The sequence below is a fragment of the Monodelphis domestica genome, chromosome 7 (assembly GCF_027887165.1).
Source record: "Monodelphis domestica isolate mMonDom1 chromosome 7, mMonDom1.pri, whole genome shotgun sequence".
Taxonomy (NCBI): Eukaryota; Metazoa; Chordata; class Mammalia; order Didelphimorphia; family Didelphidae; genus Monodelphis; species Monodelphis domestica.
In genome coordinates, this window is record NC_077233.1 from 136,971,502 (window position 1) to 136,997,526 (window position 26,025).

At 38.0% G+C, this 26,025-nt stretch overlaps 1 protein-coding gene across 5 annotated transcripts in view; it reads left to right on the forward strand.

The window, feature by feature from the left end:
• Positions 1–26,025, forward strand: part of ABCA3 (ATP binding cassette subfamily A member 3) — a 137,404-nt gene that overhangs the window by 96,391 nt on the left and 14,988 nt on the right. For all 5 annotated transcript variants that reach the window (XM_007499415.3, XM_007499414.3, XM_056805576.1 and 2 more), the window contains 10 exons: positions 159–345; positions 463–766; positions 1,392–1,665; positions 1,852–2,056; positions 4,832–5,051; positions 5,688–5,846; positions 6,570–6,742; positions 20,568–20,696; positions 20,953–21,147; positions 25,177–25,364. In XM_007499415.3, the coding sequence (XP_007499477.2) occupies positions 159–345; positions 463–766; positions 1,392–1,665; positions 1,852–2,056; positions 4,832–5,051; positions 5,688–5,846; positions 6,570–6,742; positions 20,568–20,696; positions 20,953–21,147; positions 25,177–25,364 (2,034 nt within the window). The remainder of the gene's footprint in view (positions 1–158; positions 346–462; positions 767–1,391; positions 1,666–1,851; positions 2,057–4,831; positions 5,052–5,687; positions 5,847–6,569; positions 6,743–20,567; positions 20,697–20,952; positions 21,148–25,176; positions 25,365–26,025) is intronic.

The following is a 26,025-nucleotide window of genomic DNA, read 5'->3' on the forward strand; positions in this document are numbered from 1 at the left end:
AAGAAGATGGACTAGAGTTGGTTATATTTAATCTCACCTTTGTAACATCTCTCAAGTAGAAGAATAACCTTTTCAATTTGATATTTTTCACATTGACCAAATTCAAGTAACTTTTATCTGTATTTATAATAAAAATATCTTGTACTTTTTTGATTCAGAGTTGGCAAGCTTGTAGATTCAAGTATGGATATCCAAGCCATACAACTTCCTGCCTTGCAGTACCAGCATGAGAGACGGGCAAGTGACTGGGCCATGGATAACAACCTCAGTGGAATCATGGACCTTACTGACAGCATTGGAGCCTTAATCAAGGAAGATTGTACTTCCATCAAATTTAACACCAGGGTGAGCATTCTTACTTGGGATGGTAAGCCTGGCAAGTTCAGGAAGGATATAAGTGATACAGTATGCTTAGCTCTATTTAACCATATAACTCCCAAGTCCATCATCTCTTTCTTCTAGTTCTACCTTCATTGCCAGCAATTCTATGCCATGTTCACAAAGAAAACCTTGTACAGCTGGCGCAACTGGAAGATCCTGGTGGCACAAATCCTTGTGCCTCTGACTTGCATCACATTAGCCCTCATGGCCATCAACTACTCCTCAGCCATTCGAGATGACCCCATCTTACAATTAACCTTGGATCAATATGGTCAGACAATTGTGCCCTTTTCCATCTATGGAACCTCCAAACTGGATCAGCAGCTTTCAGAACGCTTTAAAGATATGCTGCAGGCTGAGAAACAGGTCCCCCGGGAAGTGTTAGGTGAGTGCTGCTGGTGGGTGAAAACCTGTCTGCCAGGAAATGAACTTGTGAGAGATATGATGTCATCACCCAGAACTCTGGCTTTCAGTGGTACAGCACCAGCCAATATCAGCAGCCTTATTTCACATTTTTCTCCTTTTGATACTCCATCCTCCAATAATTTGTGGAACTTAGCATTCTATAAACATGTCCCATTACTTCTCAGCTTTCTACCCTTACTTATGCTATTCTCTAGACATGGAATGCCTGCCCATCCCAGCCACTCTCCCATCACACACTACAAACCTACTGATACTTAAAGACCCAGTCCTAGTGCCTTCTCCAGGAAATTTTCCCCATTTCTTCCCTACAAAACGTATCTTTCCTCAGAACCCTACTTGATACTTTTTGTATTGTCTATATTCTGGCTATTATAATCTGGTGAATACCTATTTCCCCTCTCCACACATATATACACATACACTACTAACTTGTAAGTTCTTTTAAGAGCAGAAACTATTTCTAATATGTCTTTGTATCTCCTTCAGTACTTTAATGCAAGACTTCACACATTTGGTAGGAGCTTAATAAATATCTTTTGAATTCAATAAATTCATGTGGCTTTCTTGTTACTTCACCACCCAAGGTGATTTGGAAGAGTTCCTGATTTTTAGGGCCTCAGTAGAAGGTGAAGGCTTTAATGAACGATGCCTTGTGGCAGCTTCCTTCAAAGATGTTAGAGACCAAACAGTTATCACTGCTCTGTTCAACAACCAAGCCTACCACTCTCCTGCCACTGCTCTGGCCATCGTGGACAATATTCTGTTCAAGCTGCTTTCTGGCCCCAGTGCTTCCATTACTGTCTCTAACTACCCTCAACCTCGAGGTGCCAGCCAGACCACAACAGAACAAGCTGATGAGTAAGTGCATGAACTTTGATTTCACCAAAGATTGAGGCTTTCATTCCATGAGCATCTCCCCCTGCCCAGCTGGTTTTAATTTTTTGTTAGCAGGTCATGTTTTGGAATATAGCTGCAAGAGAAATTGCTCTTTTCTTCTAGCCAGAAGTACTGAGAATTCTCCTCTACCCATTCCATCTCTTGCAGAGGCCACACAGGATTTCATCTAGCTCTTAATTTGCTCTTCAGTATGGCTTTCTTAGCCAGTACATTTTCCATCCTGGCAGTCATTGAGAGAGACATGAAGGCAAAGCATATCCAGTTTGTCAGTGGAGTCTATGTCATTCATTTTTGGCTTTCTGCCTTGCTGTGGGATCTCCTTACCTTCCTTGTCTCCTGTTCACTGCTGCTGGTGAGTGTTGGATAATGTGTCAATTGGGACCCACACATTATAGGAGATTCACTTTTGCTTACTTTTTCCTCTTTACATGTTTTATTTGATGATCCTTTCTTTTTTGAATATAACTCTTACTTCCCAATGACTACCTATTCTACTAATAGAATGTTCCTTTGTAACAAATAAGTATAGCCCTATGTATTATTAACAAAGTCTAGCATCAAGAGATAGAAAGAGAAATTTCATTTAAAAAACTATAGATGACATAAATAAAATACCTAGAGGTCTACCTGCCAAAACAAACCCAGTAACTAAGTGAACACAATTACAAAACACTTTTTCACACAGATAAAGTCAAAACTATGTAACTGGAAAAACATTAGTTGCTTGAGGGTAGGCCAAGCCAACATAATAAAAATGACAGTTCTACCTAAACTAATCTGTCTATTATGTGACAAACCAATCAAACTACAAAAAAATTATTTCATAGAACTAGACAAAATAATAAAATTCATTTGGAAGAACTAAAGGTCAACACTATCAAGGGATTTAATGGGGGAAAAAAAGTAAAGGAAGATAGCCTAGCAGTACCATATCTCAAACTGTATTATAAAGCATTAATCATCAGAACAATCTGGTACTGGCTAAGAGATAGAGTGGTGGACCAGTAGAATAGGTTAGGTGCACAATATATAGTAGAAAATGACTAGTAATCTAGTATTTGATAAACTCAATGATCCAAATTTCTGTGATAAGAACTCTAAAATTGCTGGGAAAACTGGAAAACATTATGACAGAAACTAGATATGGATCCATATCTTCTACTGTGTACCAAGATAAGGTTAAAATGGAAACATAATTTAGACATAAAGGGTACTACTATAAAAAGATTAGGGGAGTATTGAATAGTTTACCTGTCAGGTCTATGGATAAGGGAAGAATTAATGACTACACTAGAGATAGATAGAATTATGAGATATAAAATAAAATAATTTTGACTACATTAAATTAAAGGTTTTACACAAACAAAACCAATACAACCAGGATTAGAAAGAAAACTGGGCCCAGGGAGAGCAATTTTACAGCAAGTATCTCTGATGACAAAGGCCTCATACATAAGGAACATAATCAAGTTTATAAGAATATGAATCATTCCTCAATCGATGATTGGCCAAAGGATTATGAACAGGCATTTTTCAGAAGAAGAATCAAAGCTATATATAGTCATATGAAAAAATGTTCTAAATCAGTAATGATTAGAGAAATGGAAATTAAAACAGCTCTGAGGTATTACCTCACATCTATCAGACTGACTAATATGACAGACAGAAAAGGAAAATGATGAATTTTGAAGGGAATGTGAGGAAATTGTGATACTAATGCACTATTGGTGGAGTTATAAATTGATCCACTACTAGCTCTGTATCCCATAGAAATTTTTTAAAAGAGGGGGAAAGACCCATTTGTACAAAAGAGCACATCTTTTTGTGGTGACAAAAAAAATTGGAAACTGAGGAATGTCCATCAATTGTGGAATAGCTAAATAAGTGGTGTATGATTGTAATGAAATACCATTGTTCTAAAAGAAATGATGAGCAAGAGTTTCAGAAAAATCTGGAAAGATCTACATGAACTCATACAGAGTGAGGTAAGAAGAACCATGAGAACATTATACACAGAAACAGCAATAATGTACAATGAACAACTATGAATGACTTAGCTATTCCCAGCAACACAATGATACAAGACAATTCTAAAGGGTTTATGATTAAAAAAAAAAATACTGTCCATCTCCAGAGAAAGAACTGATGGAGTTTGAAGGCAGTTCTTCATTTTATTTTCCTCATGGGGTTTTTTATGTATCTTTTCTCACAACATTCCAAATATGGAAAAGTTTGTACAAAAGCACATATATTCCCAATAGCAAATTGCTTACCATCTCAGGAGGCAGGAAGGAAAAGAAGGGAGAAAGAGAATTGTGGAACTGAAAATGTTAGAAAATGAATTCCAAAAATTGTTTTTACATGTATGAGGGGGAAAATGACATTACCAACAGTTTAAAAAATAAAATTTAAAAATAAATAATTAAGGTAAATAAAACAATACCTTGGCCATATTCCTCATTTTACAACTATAGTCTATCACCTCTCTGCCACAAAGTAGCAAACTTGTGTCACCGTCAGCCCTCTCAGGTCCCTACTGGATTTTGTATTGGTCAGAGTTCCAAAGTCATTCAGTATTCTTTTCCTTTGCATCATTGTGGTGATTGTGTAAATTGTTCTCCTGGTTCTTCTTTGGAGTTTCTCCTTTGACAGTTGATACCTAGGCACTAAATCCATCCAAGGAACCTGATGGTGAAGGAAGCAAAATTAGACACTCCTTCCCTCAGTTTCCTAGGATCTACAGAAACAGTACTCTTCTCTTGGCCTCCATTCTTCTATGTTTGGTCCTATGTTAAGCTGTCCTGAACTGGCATTACTAGGGACATCCTCACAAGCTGAAGCAACCCTCCTCTGCCTTTTTTTCCAAAGAGGAGAAGGAATGTCTTCTAATGAGGAAAAAGGTGACTCGTCGTCTTTAAACTGCTTTGATAGAGCATGAGCACATCTGTTTTACTGCTGATATGTCCTTTTTTATGGGAGATTAGGAGTTCTATATCTATTTTTAAAATTATTTTAAATAGCACTTCACTGTTTCTTCTTACTACTGTTGTTATGACTTAATTTCTTTTTTCTTTTTTCATCCTTTTCTCCCCATCTCCCTTCCAAATATGATGTCTCTGTGACCTAGGTGGTGTTCAGAGCCTTTAATGTGGAAGTTTTCACCCAGGATAACCACCTTGCAGATGCTCTGATGATTTTAATGCTCTATGGTTGGTCCATCATTCCTCTCATGTACCTGATGAGCTTCTTTTTTTCTGGAGCTGCAGCTGCCTACACTAGACTCAGCATATTCAACATCCTCTCAGGCCTTGCCACCTTTCTTATCATCAGCATCTTGCGCATGCCAGGTAGGATACACTGAGTCTGTCACCATCCCTCCCCACTAACAGACACATAATGATACCTTCTCCAAATAATGAGACTGTGATGAAAAGTGGGTTCAGGAATAGGGAACCACCATTAAACAAACAAGAGATATCAAGGTAAGTCTTGGTTTTTCACAATTTTTAGTCATTTGTTAAAACTAAACAGACATGCTGACTTCAAATTAGAAAAATCAACTATTTTTGTTTAGCTGCCTTGTCACATCTTTTTTCCATCTTGCTACCACATAACTTTGGGAAACCATCTTGGATTAGTACTTGGTGGAATTGTTGGTATTTCCTCCCTGACAACTTGTTCTTACTAGTTTGAGAAAGTTCAAGGGAATCTAGGAACATACCCAGTGCTTTTAGGCCCAGGAAAAGATAATTTTTTGACTCCTAGACCTGAAGTAAAGAAGATACAAAGATGAGTTGTTTGATAATCTCAGGCCCAAAATTCCCAAAGTAACACTGTTGTTTTAACATGGAGTGATAGGAAAGGAATACTGTTATGCAGAGAATTTCTGTGACTCAAGGGTTATTCAACTAGCCTAATTTGGCTGCCCTGGGGAAAGATGGATTTGCTGCATAATGAACTAACCTATCATATTTCCATTACAGGACTCAAATTGTTGCAACTTTCTAAAACCTTGGACATGGTTTTCCTGGCATTGCCCAGTCACAGCTTAGGGATGTCTATAAGCAATTTTTTTGAAAACTTTGAGACCAAGAAATACTGCACATCTTCTGAGATTGCAGCCCATAACTGCAAGAAATTTAGTGAGTACCCTGAATTTCACCTAGCCCCTGTTTTATCAATTCCTTTTTTTATCACTTTTAATACTTAAAAACAGACAGAATAATGTTCATTGATCCTTGTTGCTAGAGATGACTTGGCTGCATTTGGGTTTTCTGGACCCACAACCACAAGTCATGGTCCCAAGTAACTTGGAGACCCACCTCTGTGGTATCCCTACAGCTCTAGTTTCTAGTATAACAGTAACTCATAAATAAACTGATGATAGTTTTAGGCTCCATATACACATGGTGGAAAATCTGTAATTCAGACTTATAACTTTAGGATACCTGGAAACAACAAAGCAGAAGGCAGTTTGATATGAATGAAACCAGTAGTGTAATGGTGGAGAAGAGGGAAAGGAAGCACAGGGCTTCTTCCCTTCCCAGGAACCTAGTTAACATTGGCTGCAGTTCAGGTAGGTTGGGGCCTTTCTCTAAACTTTTACCTCTTCCCCAAACCTTTCATGGCATGGCCACACTGAGTTTGCTAAAGGGCAGGGAATCTAAGTTAATAGGAAGCTGAATTAGCCAGTTTGTGGGGAAAATGTCATGGCCTTCCTAGGCCTCTCAGAGACATATGGGTCTCTTTGGGGGTTATTCTGAAGAGAGTGTCAGGGAGGCTTTTCCATAGTTAAGTAAAAGGGAAGAGAGAAGCCATAGCACCCCAGCATTTTAAGTGAACACATATCCTTTTACCATCTCCAGATATTAAATACCAAGAGAATTTCTTTGCATGGAAAGCTCCTGGGATTGGGAAATACATGACTTCTATGGCTGTTTCTGGCTTTGTTTTCCTCATTCTTCTATTCCTCATTGAAACTAACCTCCTCTGGAGACTGAGAACTTTGGTCAGCGGCATCTTCAGGACACGGAATTGGGTGAGATTTCACTCCTATTCAGCTTTAGACTAAATAAAAGATAGATCTATCCATCTTTCCTAAAGAAAAAATGAATAAATTTGATTCAGATTCATCCTACCCATCATCACTTTGTTCCTGTAGCCATGAATATTGTATTACTTCTTCCAGTCTGAAAAAAAAAAAAGGTTGGCAAAGGGCCTGATTTCAGACACCATTTGGAATCAATAGAATCAGGGTCTGGTGACTAGTACACAAGATATTATTTTTAGACATTAACAAAGTGCTGTTCCAGAAAAATAGATGGGATTTTCAGTGGACCAGAAAAATTAATCTCTGGGCCCTAGAAGTTCCCTGAAGAGAAGGTGAAGGAATCTGTCTCATCCCTTTGAGAAAACACTCATTCTCATGTGTTCTTGTGCTCCCTCTTTGCTTAGTAGTTAGCATTATGAGTAGTGTAATAATGCTTGGTATTGGAATTTAGCAAAATGAATAAGTGGGTGATGACCAAGCCCTGTTCCCTGCACTATGTCAGAGGGCTAAAAAATACATCAAATGAAATGAAAATTTAAAAATGGAAAAGAAAAAAAGCTTCATAGGAAAACTGATAGACCAAAGATGTGAAATAAGAATGAAAAAGAAAAAGAGGTCCAAAAAATAGCAAATAAATATTTCAGGGTAAAAAGAAACAAGAAGAAAATAATAGTAGAAAAGAATAAGAAATCCTAAGAGATAACACAATTTATGTTTTTTTAAACCACTAAAAATATAGGGGGTATAAGGATAATTTAGGGTTGTGACCTAATCTAAATTTGATTTTTGGTCACCAGGGCATATCCCAAATAAAATACCCAAGTCAGTTTAGAAATATATGGTGGTTTAATCAATATATAGGGAAGAAATCCAGGAGAAGAGAGAGGGAAAAGGTATAGGATTTCTCCTGCCCAGCCTATGCCAGGGGAGCCACAAGGTCCTTGAAGATTAGAGGCTTCTCTAAGAGGATAGTGTTTGGAAGGTAAAGGAGAAAAAAATCAGCCTAAATTCCAAGAGATCTCAAAGAAGAGCCTCACCAAACTAGGTGACTAGGCTTCCTCCAGTATGGTATCAAGGAAGACTCACAGCTAAACCCAGACAATAGCAGCTACCACGCCAAGATGCCGACACACTCAGCAAGCTGCTGCCAGCCACCTTTCCACCGTCCAAGAGGCCAGAGAGAGGATATGACGCGAAATATATAGACGGTTTTACATCACTTTCCTGCATCTCACATGTACTAATGATATCTTAGAATTGACTTAGGACAGCCCAGGGGTCTGTCAATTGGTTCTGATTTGTCATTTGCTAGCACATGTCTGTCATAGGCCATCCTCTAAAATATTTAATCCTTAGGTATGTGTGTAGACATTCCTGATTTTATTAGACTAAGTAGGGTAGAGTAATCTAAAATTCACAATTTCCTGATTTTTGTTAGACTAAATAGGGTGGAATAATCGAACGTTCACAATCCCCCCTGATGATGATTGGAAGACTAGTCTCCCCAATTGATCACTAAACATAATCATCCTGCACCTTCAAAGTTTCTAACTGCAGGTGCATAGATAATTTCACCTTCTAAGAGGAAATTACAATAGTTAGAAGAGGGAAATAGAGGAAAGACAGACAGCAAAACCAATGTTTTCTGGGCACATTGACAAAAACCAATTAGGAGGCAGTACCCTTTTGGCAAAGGAGTGTACATTCAAATAAATGTTCAATCAAACTTCAGATCAATCAACCACACCCAAAGTTCATTCTGGATCTTCTTGATGTGGTGTAGGTTTTCTGGCATCTTGATGCAACAGTTCATTCTCTGGATTTTAGGAGTTAGCAAGCTTCTTCCTTGAAGATCTTTCTCGAACAAAATTTCAAAATCTTGTATTTTTATTAAAATATAGGGGGAAAGGCCTTTCCTTACTAAGCTCAAAAGTATATATCAAAAACAAAAACTTAGCATTATTTGTAGTAGAGAAACACTGTAAACTTTTCCCTAGTATCAGGAATAAAGCAAGAATACTTCTTGTTTTCACTTTTATTTACTGTAAATGCTGTCTATGGCATTTAGAGAAGAAAAAAGATATTGAGGAGTGAAAATGGGTAAAGAAAAGACAGAACTATCTTTTTCTCCTGTTGCTATTTGTGCCTTGCTCCATCTTAGCAGATTACATCTGCCATCTGCCTTCTCTGTTCTTACTTTACTGAGAAAACCAAAGCCATCTCTTGTGAGCTCCCTACTCCATAAATACTTCAAAACATTCCTACATCATCCCTTATTCTTTCCCTCTTTGCTCCAGTCTCTAAGAAAAAAAAAAGTTGTTTATTTTGTCAAAGCCTTCTCCCCTACTTGTGCTCTTGATTCCATCCCTTTCTGCCTTCTCCTGAAACTTGTCTTCCTGAGTGTTCCTTTTCATTTTCTCATCTTCAGTGTCTTTTTATCCACTGGTTCTTTCCCTGTTACTTAAAAAAACTCATGTTTCCCCCTTCTTTTCTTCTTTGTTTTTCCTTTTAAACATTATTTTATTTGGTCATTTTCAAACATTATTCATTGGAAACAAAGATCATTTTCTTTTCCTCCCCCCTCCTCCCGCCACCCCTCCCATAGCCGACCCATGATTCCTCTGAGTATCACATGTGTCCTTGATCCGAACCTATTTCCATGTTGTTAGTATTTGCATTAGGGTGTTCATTTAGAGTCTCTCCTCAATCACATCCCCTCAACCCCTGTAGTCAAGCAGTTTCCTTTCCTCAGTGTTTTAACTCCCACCATTTGTCCTCTGCTTTGTGGGTAGTGTTTTTTCTCCTAGATCCCTGCAGATTGTTCAGGGACATTGCATTGACACTAATGGAGAAGTCCATTACATTCAATTGTACCACAGTGTATCAGTCTCTGTGTACAATGTTTTCCTGGTTCTGCTCCTTTTGCTCTGCATCACTTCCTGGAGATTGTTCCAGTCTCCATGGAATTCCTCCACTTTATTATTTCTTTTAGCACAATAGTATTCCATCACCAACATATACCACAATTTGTTCAGCCATTCCCCAATTGAAGGGCATCCCCTCATTTTCCAATTTTTGGCCACCACAAAGAGCGCAGCTATGAATATTCTTGTACACGTCTTTTTCCTTATTATCCCTTTGGGGTACAAACCCAGCAGTGCTATGGCTGGATCAAAGGGCAGACAGTCTTTTATCGTCCTTTGGGCATAGTTCCAAATTGCCCTCCAGAATGGTTGGACCAGTTCACAACTCCACCAGCAATGCATTAATGTCCCAACTTTGCCACACCCCCTCCAGCATTCATTACTTTCCTTTCATGTCATGTTAGCCAATCTGCTAGGTGTGAGGTGATTCTTCAGAGTTATTTTGATTTGCATCTCTCTAATTATAAGAGATTTAGAACACTTTTTCATATGCTTATTAATAGTTTTGATTTCTTTAACTGAAAACTGCCTATTCATGTCCCTATCCCATTTGTCAATTGGAAAATGGCTTGATTTTTTGTACAATTGATTTAGCTCTTTGTAAATTTGAGTAATTAAACCTTTGTCAGAGGTTTTTGTTATGAAGATTGTTTCCTAATTTGTTGCTTCCCTTCTGATTCTAGTTACATTGGTTTTGTTTGTACAAAAACTTTAATTTGATGTAGTTGAAATTATTTATTTTACATTTTGTGACTCTTTCTAAGTCTTGCTTGGTTTTAAAATCCTTCCCTTCCCAAAGGTCTGACATGTATACTATTCTGTGTTCACCTAATTTACTTATAGTTTCCTTCTTTATGTTCAAGTCATTCACCCATTCTGAGTTTATCTTGGTGTAGGGTGTGAGTTGTTGATCCAAACCTAATCTCTCCCACAATGTCTTCCAATTTTCCCAGCAGTTTTTATCAAATAGTGGATTATTGTCCCAAAAGCTGGGGTCTTTGGGTTTATCATAGACTGTCTTGCTGAGGTCACTTACCCCAAGTCTATTCCACTAATCCTCCTTTCTGTCTCTTAGCCAGTACCAAATTGTTTTGATGACCACTGCTTTATAATATAGTTGGAGATCTGGGATGGCAAAGCCACCTTCCTTTGTATTTTTTTCATTATTTCCCTGGATATCCTTGATCCTTTGTTCTTCCAAATGAACTTTGTTATGTTTTTTTCTAATTCAGTAAAAAAGTTTTTTGGAAGTTCAATGGGTATGGCACTAAATAGATAGATAAGTTTGGGTAGGATGGTCATTTTTATTATATTAGCTTGTCCTACCCATGAGCAGTTAATGTTTTTCCAATTGCTCAAGTCTAGTTTTAGTTGTGTGGAGAGTGTTTTGTAGTTATGTTCATATAGTTCCTGTGGTTGTCTCGGCAGATAGATTCCTAAGTATTTTATATTGTCTAAGGTGATTTTGAATGGAATTTCTCTTTCTAATTCTTGCTGCTGAGATGTGTTGGAGATATATAGACATGCTGATGACTTATGTGGGTTTATTTTGTATCCTGCTACTTCGCTAAAGTTGTTGATTATTTCCACTAGCTTTTTTGTTGATTCTCTAGGATTCTTTAAGTAGACCATGTGACCACTAAAAATGTGGGTTTTAGACTGTGAATTGCCAAAACTGTAAAGATAATTTTTAGTGTCTTGTCTTAAATCAAAAATAAGTGGTCGCCATGGGAAAAATTCCCAAATATGAAAATACCCAAGTCAGCTAGGTTTTTATCGAGATTTTAATTAATACAAATGAAGGAATTAAGGAAAGGGGGAGAGAGAGTAGAGAGTAAATAGTATGAAGGGCCTAGGCCTGAGCCTTAAGAGAAACCACTCTCAGGAGTAGATCCCTGGTAGTCCTAGTTAGATCCCAAGGACCCTGGTGTGCCCCCCACTCACTACAGAGACATCCCTCACTCACTCGCTGACTCTGGTGGGCGCACTGGTCCTGACTCTGGTTCTGTAGGTGAGATGGGAGAGGGTAGTTCAGATCACGTTTGGGTGCGAACTTTTTCTCCTTCTTATAGTGTGGAAATGCTCAAACCTCACGTACCTTCAGTGCTGCACCCTACTGTAGAGTCCCTCCGTTCTTCCAAAAATGATTTTTATATTCTTTTGAGGTAGTCTATTTCATTGGGTGCTGGGGAGAGGAAGCAATTCGCATCTAGATTGCGGCCATGTTTACCCAGAAGTCCCATGTTGCCTCCTTCTTGAAAGGAAGGGAGGGAGAAAGAGAGAAAGCCCTTCTCTTGGTTTTCATATATTCTTTCTCTTTTAAAGTCAAACTCTCACAGTGGATTGAGAGCCAGGCCTAGAGATAGGAGGTCCTAGGTTCAAATCTGGCCTCAGACACTTCCCAGCTGTGTGACCCTGGACAAGTCACTTAACCCCCATTGCTAGCCCTTACCACTCTTCTGCCTTGGAATCAATATTGATTCCAAGACAGAAGGTAAGGGTTTAGAAATAATAATAATAAAATAAAGTCAAACTCTCAGAAAAAGTCACATACATCCCTTATCCACATTTAATCATTTCCTCTTCACTTCTCACCAGCTTGCCTCCTGTCTTATGTCTGCTTCCACTCAACTGTTTACCAATAAGGACTTAACTGTTAAATCCAATAGACTTCTTCAGTTTGCATTCTACTTTATTTCTCAGCAATTTTTCAGTGTTGACCACTTCTTTTCTGGATACTTACTAATCTCTCAGCTTGTATGACACTTCTCTCTCATGGTTCTGCTTCTGTCTCTCTAATTACTCCTCATTATGCTTTGGAAGATCATTATCTATGACTCACCCCTTAATTGTCTCTCTAGGATCTATCCTTACCCCTTTTTTATCATCTTTATGTAAATGATTCCCATACTTTGCCCTCACATTTTCTAAGCTCCAATTCCATATCATAAATTGCCTGTTGGACAACTCCTATTGGATATCCTGTAAGTATATCAAATTCAACATATCCAAAGCTGAATTAATTTTCTCCTTTAAATCTATCCCCTCTAGATTTCCCTGTTTCTTTTAAGGGCACTACCATCCTTCCATTTACCCAGGTTCATAATCTTAGAGTTATTCTTGATTCTATAGTCTGTTACCAAGTCTTGTCACTTCTAACTTTACTTCTCTTGTATCCATCCGTTTTTCTCTGCTCATACAACCACCATCCTAATTCAGGCCCCTCAGCCTCTTATCATTTTAACTATTCAAATAATCTCCTAATTGGACCCTCAGATTCTAGTTTCTTCCCTCTCTTAATACATCCTGCACACAGCTGTGAAATTGATATTTCTAAAGCACAAATCTGACCAGATCACTCCCATGCTCAAAAAATGTTAGTGGTTCCCTTTTCTTTTTACAATAAAATGCAAATTCCTCAGTTCAGCATTTAAATTCTCTGACAGTCTGACTTCAATCTGCCTTTCCAGACATTTCAAATTATCCCCTTTCATACATTCTACATTCAAGCAAACTAGTCCTTTTGCTATTCCCTGAACTTCATGCCTCTGCCTTTATACAAACCATACCACATGCCTGGTATACAGATACTCCTCACTTCCATTTCTTAGAATCCCTTGCTTCTGATAATACACATATAAATCAGATCAAATTGCTTGCCATCTCTGAGAAGGAAGGGAAGGAGACAATTTGTATTTTATAATTTTGGAAAACTTCATTACATGTAATTAGGAAAAAAAATGCCTTTGGGGGGAAAAAAAAGAATCCCTTGGCTCATCTCATGTGCTTCTTTCTGTGGGAAGCCTTTTCTTAATCCCCCTAGGTATTAGACCTCTTCAGATCATAATCTAGATTTATCTATTGACTGATTCAATTCTCTACTCCAGTAGAATGGAAGCCCTTTCAGAGAAGAGACTATTTTAAGTTTAGTGTCTATATCTCTGGTGCCTAGTACATCTTAAGCATTTATTAAATGCTGATTGGGTTTTTTAATTGACTTTTATATTTTCTCAATTATGTGACTGTAAAGAGAAAGTCTGATCTAGAATATCATTTACATCAACTTCCTGGTTCCCCTTTCATATCTCCATCCACTCTTCCCTTTATATATAATGATTCTCATAAATATTTTGTAGAGATGGGAAATAAGGCATATAGTTTGTTAATTACTAATAATTTTGAATTACCTTTTTATATTAGTAATGAAATACTCATTTTTTCAATTACTTGATATCCTCCTCTATTTTAGATATATTAAAAAAAAAATCAGTCTGTTCAAATGCTGTGGCCTCCATAGAGACCTTTTCCATAAATACTCTTCCCATATTATCTTCTTTAGAGTTTTTTTACTCCCTTATACAACACAGTAGAGACTATAGATATACAGTCTATCTAGAGACTAGAGATATATAGTCCAAATGTAATATCTCCACTGTTATTGATGAAGAGGATAATTTGTTGTTAAAATTGATGGTGATTATCTGCTTTTCATGTTTCTTGTTCTTCCATAAATGTTCTATGAAGGGTCTGGCTTAATTGGGTTTTTTATTAAGATTTCTGTGACCTCAAGGCAGCTGGATAGCATAGTGGATAGCAAACCAGGCCTGGAGTCAGGAAGACCTGGGTTCAAATTTGGCCTCAGATGCTTCCTCACTGTGTGACTCTAGGCAAGTCACTTTAACCTCAATTATTTAGCCCTTGCTGTGCTATCCTAGAACTGATACTCAGACAAGAAGGTAAGGGTTTCAAGAAAATTTTTTTAAGATTTTTATGACCTTGTGTCAGAGATACAATTTCCCATACAACTTTTTCTGTTCCACTGTCAAATGCTCATTATATTTAGTTAAGTTCAAAATAAAAATTAATTTTAAAAAACTGTAGGGGAAATTGGGTCATAATGCACTCTGCCAACTAAATATATAGTCACATCATAAAAAAACAAAGAAAACAGAAAAGACATACTGATGTCAAGAGGCAAAAGTCTTCATTAAACAATCAATAGAACTTCAAAAATAAAATAGATCATTTAGATTACAGTTAACTTGGTAGAAACATTAAAATTTCTCTAATAAAGGTGTCTTATCCAAGATATATATATACATAGACATTGATATCCATATTCTCTATCTTTATATATGGAATTGAGTCACAGATAAGACAGAAAGCTATTCTCCAATGCTAATTTTTTTAAACCCTTACCTTCCATCTTAAAGTCAATACTGTGTATTGGTTCTAAGGCAGAAAAGTGTAAGGGCTAGGCAATAGGGATTAAATGACTTGTCCAGGGTCACACAGCTAGGAAGTATCTGAGGCCAGATTTGAACCTAGGAACTCCCATCTGTAGGCCTGGCTCTCAATCCACTGAATCACCCAGCTGTCCTCTTCTTGAATATTAGTTGCTCAAAAGATATAAAAAGATAATTTTCAAGATAAGACAAACAAGCTATCAATAACCTTATGAAAAAGATTCCAGACCACTTTTAGAGAGAAATGCAAATTAAAACAATTCAGATTTTATCTCACATCCTTTAAATTGGCAAAGATGAAAACAAAGGAAAATGGTAGTTGTGGGTTGTGGGAAGAGCAATATATTAATTTACCTTTGGTGGAATTGTAAATTGATCCATTTATTCTGGAAAGCAATTTGAAAGCTATTTCCTCAGAGTAACTAAACTCTGCATTCTCTTTTACCCAGAAGTTCCATTATTAGACTCAGACCCCAAAGAGGTCAATAAAAGGAAGGGACCCATAGAGGACCAGTGACATCATGGGGTGATGTCTTGACTTGTGCTTGAATTGGATTTAGGCAAGTCAGAGTTGCATAAAGTTGTCAGTCTCACTCTCTCTTCTAGTCATTGAAGTCAATGAAGTAAAAGACAAGCGTCAGGATGACTGGTGATGGCCCAAGATGCAGTGGATGATCTTGGCATCTTTGATGTCTGAACAAGTTCTAAGCATTCTAAAGTGCCTGATTCAGCTGCCTTCATGGCCATTAAACATTGTTCTCATCTACCCATTCCTCCTAAGGAAGTCTTCACATGCTTGGGATAGACATCCCATCTAACTCACTGATGAGTTTGTGGCACATTGGTTACCTCAGCCTGGTTTAACCTGCCTGCTGAGACAGTTTGCCAGACTATGGCCTCTAGCCGGCTAACTAAGTGGCAGTACAGTGTATAGAATGCCAGGCCTGGAGTCAGGAAAGCTCGTTTCTTTCTTGGGGTGTATGTATGGTCAAGGTGGACTAACATATTTTATATGGGGCTAACTGAACCCTTTTCAGGACTGCTCATCCACCTTTGGTGTCCACCTGGCACTCAACTGTGACTCCAAGAAGCAATAACAGATGAATCAGCCACACACCTGGTATTAATGCAGTACATTTATAACCATACTTTCTGTTTAACAACAATCTGGAAATTAAAAAGATGTCCATCATCTGGGGGATACCTGAACAAATTGTGTTCTTTACATGTGGGAGAGAATATTTTGTTTCATAAGAAATAATAACTGACAATTAGAAAAACCAAGTTCTGTATTACCTTCTGCAGAGTAAAACAAACAGAACTTTGAGAACAGTTAACATAATGACCAACCTGCTATATAATGAAGCATGTTCTCCAACCTCTTGACAGAGAGAGAAGTAGTGGACTTAAAGTGCAGAATGAGAAATAAATCTTCAGATATGATCAATATCTGGATTTCTGTAACTTGATTGCACATGTTTTCTATAAGGGAGGACTTTTAGTGGTGTGTGTGGGGTGACTTAATTGGGTAGTAGTAGAGATTTTTTAAAAGAAAGAAAAGAATACTATTAATACATTTAAACTGCACAAGAGAAGAGACGGAGCAAAGATGGTGGTGTAGTAGCAGGAGTCTTCTGAATCTCCTTCCAACCAATCATTACAAAGCATCTCAAAAGGACAGAACTCAAAATCTGACCAGTAAAGGGGCTCTCCCACTGGACGCAGCCTTAAAGCTAGGCAGTGTTTGGATTTCCACACTGTAAGGGGGAAAAACTGCACTTATCAAAGCATTAGCTGATCCCCTCTCCCTCAAACCACCTACCATGCCAGCGTCAGAGCAAGGGCCAGGGCAGTCTCTCAATTCTTGGGGGCTGGCTGAAAGCACCACAGACTTACCCCTGAAGGCAGTGCAAGGCCTTGGCAGTGAGACCTGGAATCCAAGGCTGAAGAATGAGGAGCCTCAGCAGTGGAGTTTGGAGCTTGGGCAGAAGCAAGGCTGGCCACAGAGGAAGCAGCAGGGACTGGAAAAATAGCCTCAGGGGAAAACACTTTAAAGCGTGCTCCACAAAGAACATCACAGAGCTGCCTGTCCTCCTCACTCAGGCTTCTAACTGGGAAGGGAAGATACTACCAAGGCAAAGCCCTGAAAAATAGAAGCTAAGAAAGCAATTAACATGCAGGAATCCTAATCCACTAGTGGCAAAATGAAATAAGCAGCAGCAAAAAAAGCTCTTGACCCTGGATAATTTCTATGGTGAAAATGAACAAACTACAGAAGCAGAGAGTAACAAACAAGCAAACACATCCAAATTTAAAAAAAAAAGAATATGGAAATTGGTCACAAGCTCTTGAACACAAAAAGGAGTTCAAAAACCAAGTAAGAATGATAGAAGAAAAATGGGAAGAAAAGTGGGAAAAAGAAATTAAAATGATACAAAAAGAAAATAGCAGCTTAAAAGGCAAAATTGCCCACATAGAAAAAGAAGCACAGATATCAAATGAAATAAGCAACTTGGGAGACCAGAATTGACCTGCTAGAAGCCATGGGAAAGGGATAGGAAAAGAACATGAATCATAAAACCATGGGAAAATATTCTAAATTAATTAATTAAATTAAAGTTTTAAATTAAAAAAATTAAAAATAAAGACTAGAATTGGTCAAGTAGAAGCTACTGATCTCACAAGTGTTAGATTTAAAATGGTTGAAGGCCTTAAACTGTAACAGTTAAAAGAGTGATGTTGTAAACTGTAGTGAGTTAAAATGGTGGAAGATATAAATTGTGATAGATATAAGAGAGGGTGAGTAAATTTGACCACAGAAAATATGTTTCACTACAGTGTCTTGGTTTTTAAATCAAATATAAGGTGGTCACCAGGGAAATATTCCCAATTATTCAAATACCCAAGTCAACTGGGTTTTATAGAGATTTTAATTAATACAAATGTAGAATTAAAGAAAAGAGAGAAAGAGAGAAAAAGGAAATAAGTATGAAGGGCCTTAAGCCAACATGGCCTAGACCTGAGTCTTAAGAGAGAGAGATCAGTCAATCAGTCTTTTATCACTCACCACAAGGTCTGTCTAAGCAAGGATTCTAGTGACACCAGGCCAGCTCCATCTCAGATGACTTTACCAGAGAGAGTTTCAGCCAGAGTCCTCCTTAAAGAGCCTTCCATCCAGAGACTGTTCCAAAGGGCCTTTCTCCAGAGCCTCCAGAGGGACAGAGTCCCCTCAGAGGAGCTCCAGTGAGACCTCCTTAGAGATTGTCCTCCAAGAGCTTCCCTTCTCCAGAGCCTCTCTCAAGAGATTCTTCCCAAGCGATCCTCATCAGAGATCCTCCAAAAGGAATTTTTGTCAAGAGATTCTGCTTTTTCTTATATAGGGGTTTTTCTCCTATGTCACCTCCCCTAAGTCCTTATATCTACCAATCACTGTAGACGTTTTTCCAAAGGACTGCCCATCTGAATTCCTGCTAAGTCAACAAATCTCCTCAGTAAGTCTGAACCACTGAAAACACAGCTGAGTCAACTAATTCATTAAGAGAAAATTTGCCCAACCCTTTTAGGTACCTAGCATCTCATTGTATCAATTCTAAAAAACAGGCATGGCTCAAAGAACTCCTTGACTTATTATAAGCATGGGTCCAAGTACTTTCATTGTTTAGCAAGGAGTTTTCTCCCCTAAAGCAGTCTTAAGTATGGGTGGAGTAGAGGTCCTCCCATAGCAAGGAGTTTTCTCATCAAAATGGGGAATGTTCCCAGTCCAATGGGGAAATTTTTAACATTCACAAGTCTGAGAAATTTCAAGGTTTACACAAGACAGCAAGAATTAATAAAGCAAAATCAAAAGAATGAAAAAATAGAAGGAAACATGAAATATCTCATTGAAAAGACAACTGGCCTGAAAAACAGGAAAGCCTGGAAAAAATAAAAGCCTTAACATCATATTACAAGAAATTATCCAAGAAAACTGCCCTGATGTTCTTGAACAAAAGGGCAAAATAGACATTGAAAGAATCCATAGATCACCCCCTACATTAAATCCTAAAAAAAAAAAAAACAGGAATGTTATAGCCAAATTCATGAGCTTCCAGGCCAAGAAGAAAATATTGCAAGCAGCCAGAAAGAGATAATTCAGATATCAAGGAGTCCCAGTCAGGATTACACAGGATCTAGGAGCCTCAACACTAAAGGGCCACAAAGATTGGAATATGATATTCAGGAATGCAAGAGAATTGGGTCTACAACCAAGAATGACCTACCCTTCAAAACTGACTATATACTTTCAGGGGAAAGTTTGGACATTTAACAAAACAGATTTCCAAGCATTCCTAAAGAAAAGACCAGAACTAAATGGAAAATTTTATGTCCAAATACAAAATTCAAGAGAACCATAAAAAGGTAAATAAGAAAGAGGGGGAAATTTTTTTAAGGGCTTCAGTAAGGTTAAATTGATTATATTATTATATGGAAAAATGATATCTGTAACTTTTAAAAATTGTTTTCATTATCACAATAGATAGAAAAATTATTCATAGGCAGAGGCTGTGGTACTAAGTTGTTTAAGATGATATGAAAAAAGGCGGGGATAGAGAATGGTACTAAGAGAAATTTGAAGGAAGAAGGAAAATAGGATAAATTATATCGCATTAAGAGGTGGTGCGTGGGGGTGAAGGGGAGAATACTATTCTAAGAAGGGGTCTAGCCATTCTTGAGGGCAATATGGAATTATACCCAAAGGGCTTTAAAAGAATGCCTTCCCTTTGACCCAGCCATACCACTGTTGAGTGTGTACCCAAAAAAACAATAGGGAAGAAAACTTGCACAAAAATATTTATAGCCTCACTCTTTGTGGTGGCAAAAAACTGGAAAATGTAGGGGTGTCCATCGATTGGGAAACAACTGAACAAATTATGGTACCTGATGGTGATGGAATACTATTGTGCTAAAAGGAATAATGAACTGGAGGAATTCCATATAAACTGGAAAAACCTCCAGGAATTCATGCAGAGAACCAATACACAGTATTTTTTTTAACCCTTACCATCAATCCTAGATTTAATACTGTGTATTGGTTCCAAGGCACAAGAGCAGCAAGGACTACTTTAGGGATTAAGTGACTTGCCCAGGGTCACACAGCTAGGAAGTATCTGAGACTAGTTTTGAACCCAGGACCCCTGGACTCTAAGCCTGCCGTTCAATCCACTGAGCCACCTAGATGCCCCTAGGGTTTGTTTTCTTAGAAACATCCCGTGTTGTTCCTCTTCAAAATTTTTCTCAGTATATTTGTGATTAAGCTTGAAGCTTTTATTTCTTCATTTTCATGATCAAAATTGAACCTAAATTTCTAATATTACTTTGTCCTTGTGGAAAGCAGTAGTTTATTTGTATGTATACATGTACTTGTATACACACACACAAACACACACACACACACACACACACACACACATATATAATATCTGGGGATGAACCAGGAATTTCCTGAGAAGTCTTCCCCAGAAAACACTTTTTTTTAACATTTCTGAATACCTAACACATTCCTATTGCCCCTCAGATCCTGCTTTTCTAATCTGCCCTCTAAACCTAGTTGAACCAGACCTCTTCAGGGTATTTACTTCCTTGATCCTTGTCTCTGGAACCCAGGCACAGATGCATGTTCAAGCACCAGTGATTACAAAAGACCAAGATGTAGAAGATGAAAAAAAGAAAGTCCTGGAATCTCTTCCAGAGCTGTTGCTGAATACCCCATTGGTCATTAAGGATCTCACAAAGGTAAAGCTAAATTATGGTCATTGTTGTTTTGGTCCTTCCTACCTCAGGTGCATATGATATGGCATTAACTTTGAGCAACTGGTGCCTACATTTGATGTGTGCTTTCTTTATAGATCTGAAGAGTGGGAACCTGGTATGAAAGGGAACAGCCCCTGAAATGTGTTCCCAGGAGGTGGGGTGTATGTTTGTTTCCTGAGGGTCTGCAGCCCCAGTTTCCACAATACTGTCTTTGAGTCCTCTGTTGTGTACCTCTTAGGTGTACAGCCAGAGGATGCCCTTCCTAGCTGTGGACAGAATCTCCCTCACAGTCCAGAAGGGAGAGTGTTTTGGACTGCTGGGCTTCAATGGAGCTGGGAAAACCACCACCTTCAAAATGCTGACTGGGGAAGACACCATTACCTTTGGAGATGCCTTTGTTGATGGTTACAGCATCATCACTGACATCAAAAAGGTAAGATGCTCCCAGAGGAACATAGTGCCTTGAGATAAACGTAACATCATAAATGAGAAGAACTGGAAGCACTGATGGAGGAAATTGTTCCCCATATCATTTGTTGTTCTCTGTGGCTTAGTAGGTCTATATGGGCAATGTTCTTACTCTCCATCCCCTGGCAATCTTTTAGGCTAATAGATTTTGACAATCAGTTAATGAATCAGTTTCATTTAGTAAGCACTTATACCATACCCAGCACCATGCTAGATACTGGTATAATTGAGACAGGAGGTCCTGCAGTCCAGCCCAGAAGGAGGGGGCAAAGAAGGAAAAACCATATGTGCGTAGATACAAAATAGATTCAAAGTAGTTTGTGGGGAAGGCACTACTTGCCATCTTAGGGAGAGGAGAGGAGAGGAGAGATAGGAACAGAAAGGGAGAATTTGGCTCAAAAAATGTTTTAAATGAATATTAAAAATTATTTGTACATGTGATTGAAGAAAAAATAAAATATTATTGAATTAAACCCATAAGATGGTGCTGAAGGGGTAGCACAGTTTTGGAAAGAGCACCAGGCCTGGAGTCACGAAAACTCATTTCTCTGAGCTCAAATCTGACTTTAGACACTTCCTAGCTGGGTGGTAACCCAGGGCAATTCATTTAACTTCAACTGTCTGGTCCATACCAGTCTTTTACCTTTGAAATAATGCTTAGTATTGATTCTAAAGCAAAAAGTAAAGGTCTTGAAGAAAAGAAGATGGTGCTTAAGCTAACTTTTGGATAAAATTTAGGATTTTTAGAGGCAGAAGTGAGGAAGATATGCAGAACATGAGGGATAGTCAGTGGAAAGGCATGGAGGTGGGAAAACCATCTTATTTATACTCCTTCCCTCCTTGAAAACCCCTAGTTCCCAACCTTTTAAGCCATTATCTAGGAAATCCAAATCCTTTTCTTATTATCTAGCTGTTTAGGTCCCAAATTTGCTTCTTTTCTGAATGCCAAACTTTTCAGTTGACAGTAATAACAAGAACACTTGTCTCCCTAAGTTTTTTTGCCCAGGATGTCATAATCCTCAGCTAATATTCTTTCTGGTAATACCATTTATCACTAAATAAGACACCCAGGTAAGGCCTAAGTTTAGCAAGTGTCTGGAGACTCTCTCTTTCTTGTTTGTTGGGTCCATGAGGAGCCATCTTGGTTGCCCTCAGCAGTCACCATCATTCATCTCTTCCTTCTCTATTACAGAATGATCTCTTCTCATGGGTCTTTTTAATTTATTTTATTATTCATTTATGGGTCTAAGTCATCTTTTCTTGAAAACAAATAAGTTGCTTTCTTATGAGATGATTCAGCTCTCCTTCCACACCTCCAGAGAGTTAATGGACTACCTCCTTCCCTTCTTTATCTAATTCCTCTGTCTTGCAGCCTTTTATCATAGGGTAATGACTCCACATGCTAACAGATAAACTTTTTCTTCTTTGTTTCCTTCTTGAAGGCATTCTTTTTTTTTTCTTTTCACCTTTTCTGGGTATATGTATAGCATGAATTTGCTGCATGGTAATTTGTCAGCATGTATAATATTCTTTTTCATTCTGTTTTCTTTACTCTGCATCACTTTACATGTGTATTCTTTTACTTCTTTGAATTCTTCAAAACTATCAATTCTCATTGAAGTTATATTCTATTACATTTTATATATCATAATCTATTCAGTCATTCCTTGCCCAAGACAGCTAGGTGTTTTAGCCCTGAATCTGGAGTCAAAAAACCCGAGTTCAAATCTAGCCTAAGACTTTTACTAGTTGTGAGTCCTTAGGTAAGTTATTTGACTTGTCTCAGTTTCTTCAACTGTAAAATGGAGATAATAATTGCACCTCCTGTCTGGGTTGTTATAAGAATAAAATGAGGTAAGTGTTTAGCATAGTGCTATGTAGTAGCTATACAGATTCTAGTTATCATCATCATCAATATCATCATTATATTGATTTATTATTTATATATTAATTATTATATATACCTAATTTGTTTCTGGTTTAGTTTTGTTAATTTTTAATAACATAACTAGAGCTTCTAGGATTTTTTTTTGCAATGAATCTCCCCCTCCTGCCCCATTTTTGTCAATAATCTCCTTGGAATACAGTACTAGCAAGGGAACTGTTAGGTACAAGGTTACACAATTTTTCTAATTCTTATTATTTCACTTAATTCTTGATTTCTCTGGAAAAACACTAGATCAATTTCATAACTAATAGCAATGTTGTCTATTTCATTTTAGTCTTGCCAGCCCTGAATGTAGTTATTTTTGCCAATTTGATAGGGATGGGATCTTAAGAGTTTTAATGTGAATTTCTCTGATTACTAGAGATTTTTTTTGTGTGAGATTACTGATAGTCTACATTTCCTTTTTACTTCTTTATATCCTTTGATATTCTATGAAATGGAATGTAGTTCTTATTCTGCTGGATTTGAATAAGTTCCACATAAATTTCCAAGATCATCTAAAGAGTTGACCTTCTTCTTTTATAGCCCCTTGACCTTCTCTCCTAAGACAGAAATCAACATCAGTTTTACTTAGTATTGGGGGCAGGGGAGTGTATTCTCTTTAAGTCACTGCATTCTCCTTGCCCTTTGTTCTTGCTTAAAAGAAAGATCCTCAGTTCTCTCTCTTCTTGTTAGTTAGCCCAGAGGTCTACCTTTGTGACTAACTGTTGTGGCCAACTGTTTAATGTATAATACACAGATTGCTCCTTCATTTACTGATGGGTGAAATCTATCCTTTCTGGAGATTAAATGTTTTCCTTGGCAATAATTCCATTTCACCCACAGAAATGCTTCCCGGGGTGGGGGGGGGGGGGGGGAACTAGTCATCTAATTATACTTCATCACCCACTTTGCTTTCCCCTTTCCCTTTGATCTCTAGATATCTTCTTCTTGTCTGGCTTCTTCACTCATCAATAGGTACTTAAGGAATATATGAATAGCAAGTCTCTAAAGAAGCAGTTTGAACTAAAGATGCTCATGTTGGGTCTACATTTGGGTACAAAATATAAGAGTTTTCACTTTTTTGCCCGCAGCAATCTTAGCTTTGTTTGTCTATATCCAAACTGTTATGTATGATGGTAGATTGCTATACTTGCTTATACATTGTTAGGACTATGAAGACCAATAAAGAAAACGGGCTGTTCAAGTCCAGCAACAAATGTTTTAGCATCTGGTCAGATATGATTTTACTAGGTCTTGGAGTTTGTAGCAGAAATGTCTTTGGGAGAGAATAGGGAAAGATTCTAATTGTCTGCTCCACTGAAAATGTAGGTACTATTAAAACCAAAAGCTAATTATAAAATCTAAAACTTGTGTTTGTCTCTCAAGTTGGCTGGTTCCTAAATAATATCACTTACATGACCAGTATATGTTCCTGGACAGTCTTCCTTGCATCTTGATACCTGCTTTGTTCTCAAAGCCAATTTACATGCTCAAATGTCATTATACTTCAGGGCTATATTTTCTCACCTTTCTCATCCATATCTGTTTAACTGTAAGCCCATGTTTTGGGAGGTAGAGCAGCTATCCTAAAGAACCTAATAGTTTTGGTAACATCTAACTGGGCAAGGCGAGATCCCCTTGTGTGACTTTCCAATTGTAAGTTTCTTTTTATGTTCTGTGCTGGATACACTCATTTATGATTTAGCAGAAGTGTAGATTGTTATTTGATCATTCTGGCCCTATGCTTCAGAGGAAACCATGGATAATCTTGACAGGGAGATGTGAGAAGGTTCCAATCCAATCCAGTCAGCTCTAGCTATAGGGAGTCCAGTAAATTCTTTGAAATTTTATTATATTTTTATTGCTACCCATTAGATAGCAGTGGAAAGTCCTTGAAAGGGAAGAGTTTAAAATAATTACCTCTCCTGGCTAGGGTCTTAGAGAGAGAGGGTTCTGTGTCCTTTCCTTTGACAGATTTTATAGAATATGTGTGTGATAGAGCTTTCTTATTTGATCACACCTTCCTTCCTGCCTCCATCTCCTGGGGATTCATTATTGGTTCAGGTACGACAGCGAATAGGCTACTGCCCTCAGTTTGATGCCTTGTTGGAACACATGACTGGACGAGAGACTCTGATCATGTATGCCCGGCTACGGGGCATCCCTGAGGGCCATATTAGCAACTGTGTGAAGAACGTGCTGCAGGGCCTGCTCCTGGAACCTCATGCAGACAAACTCGTCAAGACTTACAGGTGAGCCTCTTCATTTGCTTCCCTTGGTGCAAAGTGATGACCATGAGCGTGATGCCATATGGAAAATGGCTTCTCCTCTACTGCAGTGTAGTGGCTCTCTCCTCAGTACAGGGAATCGATGTTTCCACATTGGCCAGGCCACTGTCATTGCCACTGTGGCAACTAAAGGGCCATTCCTGGGAATGGAAACCTGTTCCCGTGGTTTGGCTGTACACCATTCCATATGGTCCAGTTTGCCAGACAATGACTGACTCTCATCTCAGAATGCATCTCACACCTTCTGTTATAGCAGAGTTTTAGGAGATTATAGATAAGAATAACAAAGGATCAAAAGGGATGTGTGTGTGTGAGAGTGTGTGTGTATGTGTTTGTGTGTGTGTGTATGTGTTGTGAAGCTTACATCATGAGATCATTAATCCATTAAAGCTAAGGGGTCAAATATGGGGCCTACATCGCAACATTATGTAATGAGGTCAACCAGTTTAAAAGTGTAATTGGTAAATATTTAACTAAATCAATGAAAATACAATAGAACACTGATAACAATGGACATGTGGTTTTCCAAGTCAATATGTTGTCTGAAGGGATCCTTACATAGACAGCACTGCATTCAAGTATTATATTTTTCCTTTGCTTTTCCTTCAGGAAACTCTTAGAATTT